Source organism: Onychostoma macrolepis, chromosome 24, assembly GCF_012432095.1.
Source record: "Onychostoma macrolepis isolate SWU-2019 chromosome 24, ASM1243209v1, whole genome shotgun sequence".
NCBI lineage: Eukaryota > Metazoa > Chordata > Actinopteri > Cypriniformes > Cyprinidae > Onychostoma > Onychostoma macrolepis.
Window position 1 is genome coordinate 2,987,357 of NC_081178.1, and position 18,177 is coordinate 3,005,533.

At 32.7% G+C, this 18,177-nt stretch overlaps 2 protein-coding genes across 2 annotated transcripts in view; both read right to left on the reverse strand.

Moving 5' to 3' along the window:
* Nucleotides 1–216: 216 nt before the first annotated feature.
* LOC131533751 (putative protein MSS51 homolog, mitochondrial) lies at nt 217–11,201 on the reverse strand. The gene is made up of 7 exons (XM_058766220.1): nt 11,115–11,201; nt 9,652–9,821; nt 9,332–9,478; nt 6,475–6,599; nt 5,034–5,597; nt 2,381–2,474; nt 217–1,118 (listed from the first exon to the last, which is right to left on the reverse strand). The coding sequence occupies exons 2-7, from the start codon at nt 9,807–9,809 to the stop codon at nt 929–931; spliced, it is 1,278 nt and encodes a 425-aa protein (XP_058622203.1). The 5' UTR covers nt 9,810–9,821; nt 11,115–11,201; the 3' UTR covers nt 217–928.
* A 3,018-nt stretch (nt 11,202–14,219) lies between these two features.
* Nucleotides 14,220–18,177, reverse strand: part of capn15 (calpain 15) — a 32,278-nt gene continuing 28,320 nt past the window's right edge. Inside the window, 1 exon segment of the mRNA XM_058766263.1 lies at nt 14,220–15,516. Within this exon segment, the coding sequence (XP_058622246.1) occupies nt 15,339–15,516 (178 nt within the window). The 3' untranslated portion in view covers nt 14,220–15,338.

The following is an 18,177-nucleotide window of genomic DNA, read 5'->3' on the forward strand; positions in this document are numbered from 1 at the left end:
AAAAAGATTTATTAATTTATTTAGACTGTTTACATTACATGTATGCATTCGGCGGCAAACGCTTTTATCCAAAGCGACTTGCACGACATGCCTACATTTTCCCCCGCCATGCTGTATTGTTTGAGCTTCAGCAATGTAGCCTATAATAAATAGATAATAGACCCTATAGAAAAATAAATATAGACGCATGTTTTATTTGCTTATATAAATGTTTTTATTAGCTTTATAAAGCTTCTTCCATATTAAATAATCACTCAAGTGAAGCTAAAACATACAGATAATAAACAAATCTGGCACGAGCTCTGACTAAGGGATCAAAATAGACCTTTTGGTTTTAAATAAAAAATGAATGATTATGAAGATTATTTATCAAATTTGAACCTGGACCACAAAAACAGTCATAAGTAGCACGGGTAGGCTATTTGTAGCAGCAATAGCCAACAATATCTATATGGGACAAAATTTTCGATTTTTCTTTAATTCCAAAAATTATTAGGATATTAAGTAAAGATCATGTTCCATGAAGATATTTTGTAAATTTCCTATATTAATATTATATTAACTACCATACATCAATGCAAAGCTTATTTATTCAGCTCTCACGTGATGCTTACATCTCAGTTTCAAACAAATTGACCCTTATGGCTGGTTTTGTAGTCCAGGTTCACATATAATATAATATAATATAAAACTTTTAAAGAGCGAATAAAGGAAATGTCATGGCAGATTTCAGCACTAGGGGGCGCTAAATGTTCACTAAATTGTGTTGCAAGCAACTGTTTAACAGCAGTTTTACGTTAAACATTTATTTCTTAAATAATTATTCAACTGTAATAGCAAGTGCCATTCAGGGGGTTATTCATTTGCAGGCTTTTTTAGAAGCATTCAGCTGGTTTCTAAGTGAATGAAGGCGAAGGTCTGTGAGAGTCTACTCCTCCTGTTGTGTCTCCAGCAGACCCTGAAAGTAAATATAAAATGCGTTGCAGTAACTGGGGCCCTTGTTTGGGCTGGACTGGACCTGCTCGGGTTTCTGGGAGCTGAAGGGATTGGGTCCGGTGTCTTTAACGTCCATCTCCAGCTCTATGAGGATCTTCAGGGAATACTGGAGCTCAGCATCACTGTAACAGAGACACAGCAGAGAGTGAATGAGCGACACTGGAGGGAACCGATCATCCTGGAACCAAGGACTGTGTTTGTCTGCTATTGGGAAAAAAATTAAAATGCAAAAAAAAAAAAAAAGAATTATTTGAATTTAATTGGCACACAGGATGTTATAGTGAAATTTGCAATGGAACAACAGGAAGAGGAATTTCCGATTAATTGTGATTCAAATAAAATCAACACTGAGGAATTTCATTAATCCAACACAAAAAAACAAACAAAAAACAATGAATGAATAAATACAACAATGAAATAAAATCAACACAAAGGAATTGTATTAATCCAAAATAATAAATAAATAAATAAATAACACAAAAACAAGCAAATAAATAAATGTATGCATTTGGTAAATGCTTTAATCCAAAGCGACTGGCATTTAAAGGCATACATTTTTGAATGCATTCCTTGGGAATCAAACTCATGACCTTACACCATGCTCTACTGTTGTAATACTAATGTATTATTTATTTATTATTATGTAATGTTGTAGAATAACAATAAATAAATAAAATGCAAAAAATATACTGTATATAAATATAGAAAATTGACCATTTATTATATATCAAAATATATAATAAATAAATAAATAAATAAATAAAATGCAAAAAAAAAAAAAAAATTATATATATATATATATAATACAAAATGATATAAAATGGAATAGAATAGAACAGAATAATATGTAAAGATAAAATATTAAATACACACACACAAACATAATAAAATGTATATAATTTATTATATATATATACACACATACATACAATAATAATAAATATATATATATATATATATATATATATATATATATATATATATATATATTTATTTTTTAAATTGTATTTTTATATATTATTTATTTATTATATATTTTGATATATAATAAATGGTCAATTTTCTATATTTATATACAGTATATTTTTTTGCATTTTTATTTATTTATTGTTATTCTACAACATTACATAATAATAAATAAATAATACATTAGTATTACAACAGTAGAGCATGGTGTAAGGTCATGAGTTTGATTCCCAAGGAATGCATTCAAAAATGTATGCCTTTAAATGCCAGTCGCTTTGGATGTATGTAAGACACACACATACACACACACACACACACAATTACAATAAAATAAGTATATAAAAAGTCATTCTCAGTTCAAAAGCCTGGGATATGGCATGAAAACACTTACTGTGAGTATTGACTGAGTGTCACTTACTTGTACATGGTGAAGATGGATGGGATGTTATAGTCTCTGAGCAGCAGTAACGTGGGCAGCCAGCCCTCTCCTAAACCCTGAGACGCGTGGAACCCTGAACCAGATCACAAACAACAAAACCCAGCTCATCAGCTCACAAAGACAGCTAAAAAGAGAGGACAGAAGCTGACAGCTGCAGATCATCGGATCACACACACAAAGAGAGTTCAGCTGGATAATCTCACTCTTTGTTTGTTTGTCTCCACTTTGTGATTGATAGCGTGTACATCCCCTCTTCCCAGATAAGAAGTGTCGTCATGTGTGTTTGGATATGAGGAGATTTAAGCACTCAGGGACCCAGAGAAACAGCATGATCGCCTCAGGGTGAGAATAATGGGGCTGTGTGCGTTTGCATTGTGTTTGTGCATGACGTTCACTTGGTTTTCAGCAGTTTGAACCCTGTTTAAATGAAAAGCAAGCTCCAAAATCAATGAAATTTTAGTATCATTGATATACTATTATATTTTCATTAATATTTTTAATTAGACTTTATTTATATATTTTCATTTTAGTTGAAGTTTTAGTCATTTAGTCATATTTATTAGTTTTATTAATTTTTTAATGTCTATATATTTTTTTATTAGTTGTTTTCATTCATATCTTAAATTAAACTTTATTCATATGTTTTCTTATTTATATATTTGTCATATTTATTAGTTTTATTTTTTATTTTTCTATAGTTTTTATTAATCGCTGTCATTAATATTTTAAGATTCAGACTTTTCTAATATTTGTTACTTTTATTTTCTTTATATTTTCTTATTTATATACAGTATTTGTCACATTTATTAGTTTTATTCATTTTTTAATATATATATATATATATATATATATATATATATATATATATATATATATTTTTTTTTTTTTTTTTTTTTTTTATTAATTTAGTTATTTTAGCACTTACACTTAAACTAAATAAAAGGAGAAATGTAGCTGAAATAAAAAGTTTATTTTTTATATTTTATTTTATTTCAGTTAACATTTATTTTATAAGTAGTGATTTTAGTTTTATAATAACTATATTATAAACCATTCAATTGTATTTAATCAAAATAATATTTTATTATTCCTATTTCAAAGAAATATTTAGCTGTTTTATCAAAGCAGAATTTTAAAGTGAATAAAATTAACTAAAAATTGTCACAATATATACTGAATCCATTGAATCCGTTGATACCTGACAGGATTATCTGTATATTTCTGGCACTAAACGTGGATTTCTTGACACTTTATTTTTGATGCTAAATTTTTTCACAAATTACACAAGCATCTGTCGCCGAGTCAGTTTTGCAGGTGACACTTGTCGCGTGTTAATTTTACCGCTAAGTAAATAAGTAACTGGTCATTTAGCAGATGCTTTGATTCAAAGTGACTCTCAGTTCATTCATCGCAGAGATGATCCTCAGTTATTACAGCTCATCTTACATCCCGGATTAGAACCAACAACCCTCTGCTGACCAGCCTGGGATTTAACCACTACACCACCACAGCCAAGTAAAGAAAAATGTCTTAACATCTTGTTGTTAAATGAATTGAAGTTGTTCAGTGTTTTCTAACATGCACGTCCACATGTGGCTGGTTTGCTCAGAGTCTAAAACTCTCAGCTGTTACTATGAATCACTGCTTGTAAAAGTCAGACAGCGAAGCCCAGACCGATGAATTGCAGCGCTGGTGAAGTGGCACCTGTCCAAAGAGTGAATCTCACTAAAAGAATCAACTGTCTGAATCTATAGATGGCAACGAAACCCCCGCTGGAGCTTAAAGGGTCAAATGAGTTCAGACGGCAGTGTAAGTCAGCTCTCTAACCTAGAAAACTCCTCAACACCTCAGACTGTAGAACTGAGCACACTACACCACTAAACCACTGCTATTCAATTCACTTCTTTTTTTGTAGTGCAATATTTTGTTAATTACTGCTAATTATTTTCAATTATATAAATTTGTGTGCTTTAAGGTTAATCCGTTTTTTTATGCATAGGTTTGATGTTGTGAGCCTAATTAAGATCCTCAATGCTTTTGAACTTAAAACTATTTAGTTTTTATTAATTGAAATAAAGCTGATAGAATCAAATAAAATAATATGTTCCCTTGGCCACTAAAATGAAATAAAAAAAGTCTAAGCTGAAGTACTACAATCACCAAAACGAAAACTGAAATAAATATAAATTAAAGCCAAAGAGAAATATGTTTAAACACTAATAGAAATAATAAAATTACTAAAACTTTGTTTCAACTAAAAAATGAAAGGTACAAAAAGAAAAGATAATTAAAATATTAATAAATGATAGAAAAAAATAGTACAGTATTTATTATTTTTTGAAGAATTAATATTGTAAGAATATTTTATTTTGTATTTTCAGTTTCATTCATTTTAATTTATTTTTTTGTCATTTTGTTATGTGCTATTTTCAGTTTTTTTTTTTTTTTTTATATATAGGTTTTTAATTTCTGTTTTATTTTTTGTAATTTTAGTACTTTGAACTTATTTCAATTATATAAGTTTTTCATCAAATACTTATATTTTATTTCAACTTTATTTCAATTACCAAAAATGATTTTTAATAGTTTTAATTTTATGCATGGTTAATGTTTTGCATGTGTTTGTTTGTACCTGGATGAAATCCGACCACAAGATTTGGTTTGGCCGCTTCTCCTTTCTCCACAACTTCCTCCCAGAACTGATGGTAGAGGCCCTTGTAAGCGCTGATGTAAACCTTTCCCCGGGGTCCAAACGCCCTCAGCGGGGGCCTCATGATGGGCCCCTGGACCACCTCGGGCCCCACCATCACCACCTCCAGCCCCTGGTGCCCCGGGAACATGCGGCTGAGCTCGTCCATGTCTGTGGTTCTGGCTCCCAGGGTCTCGTTGTGACCGGCCCCAACGAGATGTACGGTCAGAGGACGGGAATATGGGTCCAGACGGGCCATCTGAATCCCGAGGCCCAGCGTCAGCGAGCGAGAGAAGAACTCACTGCACACTCGCCACACAGACTTACGAAGCTCCGCCTCCTCCGGCCGTGGTCTGCAGGCATTGGTCCAGAGGTCTGTCATGTTTTGTCCAGACAGGATTGTGTCCAGACGGGGCGTCAGATCTCCCTGCATGGACAACCAGTCATCCCAACACCTGATGTCTTTAGCGGGACGAGACCACGCCTCCGCAGGGAAAGGAAGATCTCCTATTGGAGCAAAGGATGATTGACAACCTCTCACAACTCCAACCACACACAGTGGTGGCCAAAATTATTAGAACACTGGTATTTTCACCAGCTAAAAATGTTTTCAAGTCAGTTATTTCTATCTTTTGCTGTAGTGTGTCAGTAGGAAATATCAGTTTAGATTTCCAAACATTCATTTTGCTATTAATTGTAATAATCCAGTGAGATGTTTGTAACAGCCAGTGCTCCACACAGAGATCTGATCTGATCATCATCTGTCTGTCTGGAGTAACAAGAAGAAACAGAACAAACTGAGACAGACTAAATCCAGAAGAACTGTCTCCAAGACGCTTCAAGAAACCTACCTGCAAAGCTCCCTGAAAAACTATGTGTAAGTGCAGCGAGGACAAAATCTGCTTTAAACACAAAGGATGCTCACACTAAATGTTGATTAAATTTAGTTAATAGAAGTTAATTGATAAAGGAAATCTATTTATGACATTATTTTTGACAGCATCCTCATTTACAGCATTTTTACACAAAAAAAACTTTTAACAGTACTGTAGCTTTGCAGGTAGGTTTCTTGAAGCGTCTTGGAGACGTTGCCACAGTTCTTCTGGATTTAGTCTGTCTCAGTTTGTTCTGTTTCTTCTTGTTACTCCAGACAGACAGATGATGATCAGATCAGATCTCTGTGTGGAGCACTGGCTGTTACAAACATCTCACTGGATTATTACAATTAATGGCAAAATGAATGTTTGGAAATCTAAACTGATATTTCCTACAGACACACTACAGCAAAAGATAGAAATAACTGACTTAAAACTATATTTTAGCTGGTGAAAACACTAGTGTTCTAATAATTTTGGCCACCGCTGTAGAGATGGTTTCCTCTGACCTGTGTGAACGAGCCACTCCACCAGCCTGTCGATGGAGACCTTATGAAGCATCTTACAGAACTGCTTATGCAAAGACCAGTCCTTCTTCTGACAGTCTTTACTGCAGTAATACACGTTCAGACACCTGAGAGCACAAAACGAGACGCTGAAGAGTTAAAGCAAGCTTGTGCTAAACGTATTGCATAATATCAGCACTTACGAGTCGAGGCTTCAGCAGACAGATAAAAAGGTCTGTGCCATTTTTAGCAGCTGCCCTCATCATTTCAGTACTTTAAGTTTTTATTGTGTTGTCATGCGGTGTGTGTGACTCTGTCGTAAACGTCTCCTCTTTGCACAAAGGCTAAAAATTCATATCAGGTTTTAAGAGAACAGCCGGCAAAGACAAAAAGAGACACAACCAATATGATAAACTGATATATAACACAATAAAACGATAGAATATAAATATATACTATAATGTAATTTGTATTTATATTGTTTAATATTGCTACACACACATATATATATATATATATATACACACACACATACACACACACACACACACACACACATATATATATATATACACACACACACACACACGTAATGAAATATATAAGCATATTATATAAGTATACGCTTACGTATACGATTATTATTTTTGTTCGATATTTTATATAATACATACATACATATATATATATATATATAATTTTTAAAATGTATAATGAAAAGTGACATGACGTTGCCAAGTATGGTATATTTATATATTATAAAATATTCAAATATTATATAAATATATTATACATACTAAATATTTTTCTATAATTAAAAATAAATAATTATATCATTAATTTATTTGATAAACAAACAAACACAATGAAATATATAAATATATTATTCAATAAATACAATAATAATACAATAAAACAAAACAATATAAATAAACAATATAGCATAATTTTATATATATATATATATATATATATATTTATTTTATATTTTTATATATACTATATGCATTTCTCACATATATGATATTTAGTTTGATATTTTATATAAGATATAAAAATAAATTTAAAAATGTATAATTATATGTTATGAAATATAACATTTTTACATATGACATATATATATATATATATATATATATATATATATATTACTTTAAGAAGATATATATATAATTAATTTTTTTGTGTAATTTAAATAAACCAACTCTTAGTAGACTGACGCCTTAAGTAATGTTTGAGGGTGGATCAATATTGTAGAAATGGGAATAATCTTTCCTGGGTGTTGAAGGCAGGTTTCTGGGTCTCTCAGCACAGAATAACCTGGCTTTCCAGCTTCGATTGAGCAGTCTGTTCAATAAAAACCTGAATGAAGACACTGAGCCGGCCTCCAGCATTACTTCACGAACAGCTATTTTTAGGTGAAAGTCTGCCGTCGGATCTTACTCTTATTCTGATCTTATTCTTCCAGGACAGAACAGTGTGAACTGAACTATATTGTGGGCTATTTTGGGTCACTTGATGCGATTCACTAATAAAAAAAGTACCAAAAGCATGGCTGCCATATCTACAACATTTTTACCATGATTTTACAACAAAAAAACTGAGCCTACTGCAGTAAAACCATTTGTTAAAGACTGCGGTTGCAACTACAATTACCACAGTTCAACCAAGCTTCCTGTAGAAAAATAGTTTGTTTGCAGTCACTATGGTTTAACTACAAATATCACAGTTAAGTTATAGTTAATTATAGTTTAATTGTTTATGATCAGCAGCGTGGGGTGGGACAGACCTGTGTGAGGTGTTAGCATTAGCGTGTTAGCACACAACATTATCTGCTGCTGTTCAGACAGAGGTGTTAACATCCTGCATTAGCTCTGTATGTTAATAAGCAGGTGATAATGTTCTGAAGGGCAGAACCGTACAGCAAGACTGTGAACGACCTTCACCCGCCGCAGGAGAGACAGCGCCAGCTGGGACAACAGCACTGACTGACTCTCATTATACACCTACTAATGTGACACCGAGGGCATCCCCAACAAAACATCCCAACTTCAGCTGCAACCAGAAATGTCCCCATTTTTACAGCACTTTCAATTATGGAATTAAAATATTAAAAAGTTTCTCTCTCTTTTTCTCAAAACTGTAATATCTCAGAATCTCGCAATTGTAAGTTATATAAATTCTGAGAAAAAGTCAGAATTGATGAAAACCAACAAACTGACTTTCCCCCAAAATTGTAAGTTTTTATCTCAAAACTGTGAGTTATTAATTCTGCCAGAATTGCAGAATTATATATAAAATATATATATAAAATGATTTATTAATTTATTAATAATTTTTATTTATTAAACAATTAGACTTGTAGAAAGAACATCATTTATGCTCAAATTGAGGCTAAAATGCAAAATATGAAGTCTAATTAGGGATAAAAGAAAATCCACTTCCAAAAACATGAAATAACAATTGCATACAGTATTAAATACAATTACAAAATGTTTAAAATGTGTGTAAAAAGTGTTATTTTAAGTTTTAATCAATTTACTTACTTTGGTAATGTGTTTTTTTTAAGTCATAATTCTGTTATAATTCTGTTTTGATCTATTTGTTATTTGCAATGGTTACTATTTTTTTCATAGTGTGGTTTTTAGGGTCAGCGTGACCCACAAACATCATAATAATTATGAATTATAATAATAGTAGGAACCCAAAACTATTAAAACCAATATATAAAAATGTTTTGTCCATGTTTTTTGATTCATAAATAATTCAAGTGTAGTTTTAGTGATATTTCGCTCACTGAACAATGCACTGGTTTATATTTCAGTAATCTGCACATCTTGAATTGAGTGACGATACTCACTTAATGCAGCGTTTGAGGGCTTTTGGGTCTGAAAGGTTGGACGGGAGTTTGGAGCAGCAGGTGCAGAATTTGAACGTTTCTTCTAGATTTTGAAACATCTCTTTGTGAGAGCGAAATCCCACCTTTCCTTTGCCCTCCAGTGCAGCCCTGAGAGAGAGAGAGAGAGAGAGAGAGAGAGAGAGAGAGAGAGAGAGAGAGAGAGAGAGAGAGAGCGAGAGAGCGAGAGAGAGCGAGAGAGCGAGAGAGCGAGAGAGAGAGAGTCACGGCATCTGAACACTACAAACCCAGGCTGTTCTCCACTATAAGAGTGTGTTTCTCACCTGTATTCTTTGTAGTCTTTCATGTTGAGTTTGTCTAAGATGACTTTAGAAAGACCAGGAACGTTACTGTCCAGAGAGTAAAAGCCAAACTGATCCGAGTAAACGGTGTCCGAATTCGGAGTAAATGAGTCTGGGAGCGCTGGAACTGGACCAGCCATTCTGAATGAGCTCTTCACACACACACACACACACACACACACACACACACACTCGCACAATTCATAAGGTGTAGACAACAAAAGATTTTGGTTCTGAAGTGTAGTTGATATCTCAGTCCATTAGTTCATGAGCTACAAATACACACACTGTGATTATATAATAACACTTATTTTGGTTCATATTTCAACCTAAAATTAAAAGAAAAATCTAATTATATTTTGCATAAAGAAAACACCCAGTAAGGTTTTTTGCAGATATCTTCATGACAGTTAAGCACATTTATAACGGTCGATAGCGTACTGTAAAAATGTTATTACTATAAAACAAATAAATTAATTATAACATTTTTGAGATAAGTCTCTTCTGCTCACCAAGGCTGCATTTATTTGAACAAAAGTACAGTAAAACATTTGTTTTTATACATATTATTACTATTTAAGATGAGTGTTTTCTATGTGAATATATTGTAAAATGTAATTTATTTCTGTGATCAAAGCTGAATTCCTCCAGTCTTCAGTGTCACATGATCTTCAGAAATCATTCTAAGATGCTGATTTGCTGCTCAAGAAACATTTCTGATTATTATCAATGTTGCGAACAGTTGTGCTGCTTCATATTTTTGTGGAAACTAATACATTTTATTTTTTAGGATTCTTTGGTGAATAGAAAGTTCAAAAGAACAGCATTTATTTGAAATCTTTTGTAACATGTCTTTACTGTCACTTTTGATCAATTTAATGCATCCTTATGGAAGAGTATATATTTCCTCCCAAAAAAGTCTTACTGATCTGAAACTTTCAAGTATGATTTTAGAGGGTGATGCAGAATTTTTTTTTTTTTTTTTGGGTGATTCGACCTTCACTCAAAACATTAGCATAACTTCAATATTTGACTGATGCAGCAACCAATTTTCACCAACAGTTGTAATTCCTCAACATTAAAGAATCAAATGCTCATATAGAGACACAATCTGAACAAACATCATAAACGACATGTCAGTGATCCAATATTTCAAATCAGATACTCACAAACAAAGCCATCAATCATTAAAAGCATAAAAGTGAAAGAAGGCCACAGACAGAGATTGAAAAGAGAAATAAAAGAGAATACGTCTGGTTTATCAAGTAAAACTGCTGCAATCATTTCACGCTCTAAACAGTTGAGTGAAATATTATTTCTAATATATTTCAACCTTCACACTCAAGCCAGAGAAACCCTATAAACTAACAAACTTAATAGGAGAAATGATCACTGCAGAAAAATCATTTGAATACAAATATGAAAGCTTGTAAAATAATACTCACAGTGAAACAGCAATCTGTAAATTTTCACATATGAGCAGCAGAAACTTCATGAAAATCCAGCTGCTGCTTCTCCTCAGTAACTCCACCTCTCTTTGTCATGCACTCATCCCACTCTCCTTTTTTGGGACGAGGGGCGAGCCTGACATCCGTCCAGGTCCAGGTCTCTGGGAACATGTTCAAATTAGCCAGAAGATTTTCCTTACCCTGCAGAACCCCTCCCCCCGAGTCACTCCAGCAGCTCTAGAGTTACGCCGAGACCCCACCAGCTATTCATTACCCAAAACTACACTTACTTCAGTGCACCCACATTTCAGTCACCCACTTCATACGGCGATCCTTGCTTTTACATAGAAGTCTACTACATATCACATTAAATGCCCTTTTACGATCAAATCATTGGGTCACTCAGGAAAAAGTGTGTGTGTGTGTGTATATATAATTTATCTATGATTATTGCATTTATTGACATTTTTGGATCATTCATAGGAAAAAGTTAGATATAATTACATAATATATATATATATATATATATATATATATATATATTAGTGCTGTCAAATGAAAATAAGTTTTTGCTTACATAATGTGTGTGTACTGTGTATATTTATAAATACACATGCATGTATATATTTAAGAAAAACATTACGTTTATTTATTAAATTAATTTATACATTATATAATTTATATGAATATAAATATGTACATGTAAATACATGTAAATGTTTTCAAAATATATGCTGTATGCGTGTCTTTATATATACATAAATATACACAGTATACACACATATATTATGTAAACAAAATCTTTTATTTTGGATGCAATTAATCGTTTGACAGGACTAATATATATATATATATTTATTTTATTATGATCAATGCATTTATTATATGAAATTTCAGCGTCATTCTTAGGAAAAAGTGACATATAATTATATAAAATATAGTAATAAAAAGTCTACAATGATTAAATTTCTAATATATATGAATCTTAATGACTGCAAAATGTAGGGTAAATTGGTTTCTGCTTTTTAGACTACAGCCAAATAAAATATTGCAGTGATTATTGGGGACATGCAAATTGATTTGATATTCTATTAAAAAACAAACTGCATTTAAAATTGATGTATTGTTCTAAAAGTTCTGTGTATGTATTTTGGTTCTATTGGTTATATAGTGTAAAAAAGTGAATTTACCCTATATTTTGCAGTATTAAAATATACTTTCACTATCTAGTTCAGAGAAAATTCACAATACATTAAAAAAACAAATTATGTAAAGTTGTAATGTAGAATCAAACTGTTAATCCGTCATTTCTGAAGCGTTGATGAAATTACAAAAATATAAGAACGTCTAAGAACTCTATATAAATATAAGAATGTCTACTACATTAAACTGTGATATGAAAACTATTCTAACACTTAAATAATAATACGCTTCACCTTTAAGATCAGAACAAACAATGTGACAAATAAAAACAAGTCAGCAACTCGCATGTTTCTTGATTTAAAAAAAAAAAAATTAAACAAAAAAAAACTTTATTTATCATTTGGTCCAACCGAACCTGAGATTGCAAATGAACCGTACAGATTTGAAAGTTTTATACATTTTTTTTTTGTCCAAGAATCAATAAAATATTCTACATATTATACTCCTGGCCAACGGAGATCTGTATAATTACAGCGAGTACTTCTGATAGGATTGTGCAGAGGGGAACAGCGCTGTACAATTTACAAAAGAAAGACAGAATGTGTATGTGTGTGTGTGTGTGTGTGTGTGAGAGAGACGTCACATGATCAGACCGACACACACCAACAGAGGGAGACACTGACCGACAACATTCAGAGGAAAAACACACACGAGACGCTCAGTGCACAAATAAAGTCCAACACACACGATCAACCTGCTGCTCAGATCCAGACAGGTGAAAACATTCCCATGAGTCTCTGCACATCAGCTCTCGTTCAGCAGCTTCTCTTGTGCTTCTGTACTAAAACATTAATAAATTAAAAGATGCTTCCCACATGTGCGTTCAAACATATAAACCCCTCATTTACCACACCTGGCCTTCTGTTAAAATCAAGTATCGCCATTTGTCATTACATTACCCACAGAACATGTGACCACAGAACAGGTTGCTGATTGGCTGTCAAAACGGCATTAAACCTAAATCTCACAAAATATGTTGAGAACTCGGCACATTTCACCCTAAGATTAAAGGAAGAATCAAGATACATTATGCTTAAGGAAATTAAATCTGTATTTTGGGCCTTCAAGATATCCTGCACTGTGACAATTACACACTTTTTTTTTTTTTTACACCCCAAAATTCAGACAAAACAAAAACAAAAAAACCTTATTACAGAAATGTGGAAAAACAATGGTATAATATTGACATTCATTTCTAATTATATAAAAAAAAATAAAAAAATTAACATTGTAACATTTTGTCGTACTGCCTAAGTGTAGTTTGAATAAAAAAAAACTTTTTTTTTTTACTTTTAATAAAAACAGTAAAATATTGTATTGAAGTAATTGTATTGAAAGAATCTAGTGAAGATAATCTTAAATAACAAAAATTATAAAAGTAAAAACGAAAATGAAGTGAAATGTCCAGATTTGAAGGGAAAATTAAGGGGGGGGGAATATAACTTAATAATAATAATAATAATGATGATAATAACAATATTAAATTAAAACTAAAATGTCTAGAAGCCAGGAGTTTTACAGTAATGTGAATTTCAGGGGAAAATGTGTTTAATTGTCATGAAAAAAAAAAAAAATCTAATAAAACTTAAGCTATAATAATAATAATAATAATTATTATTATTATTATTTAGTGCTGGGCAACGATTAATCGCATCCAAAATAAAAGTTTTGTTTACATAATGTGTGTGTACTGTGTATATTTATTATGTATATATAAATAAATACACACACATGAATGTATATAATTAAGAAAAATATATGTTATGTTTATATATTAAATATATTTATTTATAATATAAATTATATGAATATAAATATATACATGTAAATATTTTCAAAATATATACTGTATGTGTGTGTCTTTATATACACAATAAATATACACAATGCACACATATATTATGTAAACAAAAACTTTTATTTTGGATGTGATTAATTGCAATTAATCGTTGCCCAGCACTATTATTATTATAATTATTATTATTTTATTACAATTATTATAATATAATTAAAATAAAACTGAAATGTTTAGAAGTCAGAAATATTGTGAATTTTAGGGGAAATTTTCTTAAATTGCATGACAGATAATTTAATATAATTGAATAAAAAATGAGATAATTGAAACTGTAATAATAATAATAATGGTCCCAAAAACAGGCTTAATTTAGCTATTTTAAAACAATGTATTTTTTTTGTTATGACTCTGGGTGAAATGAGCCGTGTGAAATATTAAAGGGTTACTCCACCCCAAAACTACAATTTTGTCATTAATCACTTACCCCCCCCATGTCGTTCCAAACCCGTAAATGCTTTGCTCGTCTTCAGAACACAATTTAAGATATTCTGGATGAAAACCGGGAGGCTTGTGACTTGCTGACGCAGAGGAGGCGATTATTGTTGAATGAAGTCGTTATTTTTGTTTTCTTTGCGTACAAAAAGTATTCTCGTAGCTTCATAACGTTGCGGTTGAACCACTGATGGCAGATGGACTATTTTATATTCATACTTTTCTGGGCCTTGACAGTGTTAATTGTTTGGCAGTCAATGGGACAGTCACAAGTCTCCCGGTTTTCATCTAAAATATCTTAAATTGTGTTCCGAAGGCGAACAAAGCTTTTACGGGTTTGGAACGACATGGGGGTAAATTTTCATTTTGGGGTGGAGGAACCCTTTAAAATGAGATTTGCCATCTGTCTGAACACATGGAGAGAAACTAGAAGGTAAAGTCCGGTGACAGGAGAGGTACGGTGTACTCCAGGATGGGATGTGAATGCAGCTCTTCATGGCACACGTGTGCTTGCGCAGAGTGGCTGTGTTTGCAGTGGGCGGGTCTTGGCTCAGCGAGCAGACGTGTGATTGGCTCAGTAGTTCCACCCAGTCCCTCTCAGTGGCTGCGTGCGTGTTCATCATCATCACGGGTCTGAACTTGTCTATGTGGGTTCATGACAGGACAGTGCGTCTATGTGTGTGTGTGTGTGTGTGTGTGTGTGTGTGTGTGTGTGTGTGTGTGAGCGTGTGTCAAAGCGGCCGCGGTCTGTGCAGTCCGTCAGTGTCTGGCGTGAGTTGAGGCGAGTGTGTGGCTTTACTAGATGTCCAGTCGCCCAGAGACGCCTGCGCCGCTTTCCTATGGGCCAGTCTGTGTGTGATGGAGAATCCGGCGTTCCCCTCCAGCTGGGACAGAACCACCAGTACCTGCCTGCAACACATGACAGGAGAAAACACGTGTGTTACTGCATCACACTGCTGCTCTGATAGTGAAAACATACGCAGAAAGCACTTTTAGGCAGCAACATTATAATGCATTCAAACATATTTTCTTTGAATAGGAAAGGAATGCATTGCAATGTTCTCACTGAAAAATTAATTCACCCAATATAGTGGATAACTTGAGAGAAATTAAAATTATAAATATATATTTCAATCAGTGGTAAGAAGTACAAAAAACATGGACTAAATACAGATAATAATAATAATAACAATAGGAATAACAGGGATAAATTATAAAAGATATTTATTTATTGCAAACACCAAAGTTAACTAAAGTCAACTGTGAGTTGAAGAGAAAATGTGCTTAATTGTATATATATATATTGACATTTTTCCCCCCCTTTTATAAATAATTTATGGTGGATGGTTTGAGAGAAATTTACATACAATTATATTTAATGTTGGAGAAGCATTCAAAAAATTCTAAAATAATAATTTCATTATTATAATTTTTTTTTAAATCGAATAAAATTAAATAAAAAGATATATGTACAGTGGGGCAAAAAAGCAATTAGTCAGCCACCAATTGTGCAAGTTCTCCCACTTAAAAAGATGAGAGAGGCCTGTAATTTTCATCATAGGTATACCTCAACTATGAGAGACAAAATGAGAAAAAAAATCCAGAAAATCACATTGTAGGATTTTTAAAGAATTTATTTGCAAATTATGGTGGAAAATAAGTATTTGGTCAATAACAAAATTTCATCTCAATACTTTGTTATATACCCTTTGTTGGCAATGACAGAGGTCAAACATTTCTGTAAGTCTTCACAAGGTTTTCACACACTGTTGCTGGTATTTTGGCCCATTCCTCCATGCAGATCTCCTCTAGAGCAGTAATGTTTTGGGGCTGTCGCTGGGCAACACGGACTCCAAAGATTTTCGATGGGGTTGAGATCTGGAGACTGGCTCGGCCACTCCAGGACCTTGAAATGCTTCACGAAGCCACTCCTTCGTTGCCAGGCGGTGTGTTTGGGATCATTGTCATGCTGAAAGACCCAGCCACGTTTCATCTTCAATGCCCTTGCTGATGGAAGGAGGTTTTCACTCAAAATCTCACGATACATGGCCCCATTCATTCTTTCGCTTACACGGATCAGTCGTCCTGGTCCCTTTGCAGAAAAACAGCCCCTAAGCATGATGTTTCCACCCCCATGCTTCACAGTAGGTATGGTGTTCTTTGGATGCAACTCAGCATTCTTTCTCCTCCAAACACAAGTTGAGTTTTTACCAAAACGTTCTATTTTGGTTTCATCTGACCATATGACATTCTCCCAATCCTCTTCTGGATCATCCAAATGCTCTCTAGCAAACTCCAGACGGGCCGGACATGTACTGGCTTAAGCAGGGGACACGCCTGGCACTGCAGGATTTGAGTCCCTGGCGGCGCAGTGTGTTACTGATGGTAGCCTTTGTTACTTTGGTCCCAGCTCTCTGCAGGTCATTCACTAGGTCCCCCCGTGTGGTTCTGGGATTTTTGCTCACAGTTCTTGTGATCATTTTGACCCCACGGGTGAGATCTTCGTGGAGCCCCAGATCGAGGGAGATTATCAGTGGTCTTGTATGTCTTCCATTTTCTAATAATTGCTCCCACAGTTGATTTCTTCACACCAAGCTGCTTACCTATTGCAGATTCAGTCTTCCCAGCCTGGTGCAGGTCTACAATTTTGTTTCTGGTGTCCTTTGACAGCTCTTTGGTCTTGGCCATGGTGGAGTTTGGAGTTGGACTGTTTGAGGTTGTGGACGGGTGGAGGACAGAGGAGCCTCTTAAAGAAGAAGTTACATGTCTGTGAGAGCCAGAAATCTTGCTTGTTTGTAGGTGACCAAATACTTATTTTACCGAGGAATTTACCAATTAATTCTTTAAAAATCCTACAATGTGATTTTCATAGGTGATACCTATGATGAAAATTACAGGCCTCTCTCATCTTTTTAAGTGGGAGAACTTGCACAATTGGTGGCTGACTAAATACTTTTTTGCCCCACTGTATGTGTGTGTGTATATATGTATGTGTATATTATATATTTATTGTTATATATATATATATATATATATATATATATATATATATACACACACATACACACACACACATATATATATATATATACACACACATACATATCAAAATATATAAAACAATAAATATATATAAAATATAATATATATTAAAAAATAAATTATATTGTAAGCCTATTATGTTGTTGGCCAAAAATTATTTTAATAATTTAAAAATAAATAAAATAATATAAATAAATAAAATAATATAAATAAATAAAATAATATATATATATATATATATATATATATAAATATGCATTTATATTTATTAAAATGATTTATGTTAGATGACTTACTATGTATGATAAATGAATGATTAATACATGAATAAATGATAAATAAATACAAAACATTCATTCGTATAAATAAATAAATATTGTATAATATATATTTTATAAATAATAAATTTTTATATTATATAAATAAAATCAATCAATCAATCAATCTTTTTATTTTAATAGTTTTTAATAATTATTTTAATAAATTAGTTTTCATCTTTTTAAATGAATAATTGTATTTGTTAAAACT

Excerpts from the sequence above, each read along its gene's own strand:
- LOC131533751 (XM_058766220.1), bottom strand. The coding sequence starts at position 9,809 with ATGGCTGGTCCAGTTCCAGCGCTCCCAGACTCATTTACTCCGAATTCG. Across the intron at positions 5,598-6,474 it reads GGAGTGGCTCGTTCACACAG|GAGATCTTCCTTTCCCTGCG; the intron begins GTCAGAGGAAAC and ends TTGCTCCAATAG. Across the intron at positions 2,475-5,033 it reads TGTGGTCGGATTTCATCCAG|GGTTCCACGCGTCTCAGGGT; the intron begins GTACAAACAAAC and ends GATCTGGTTCAG.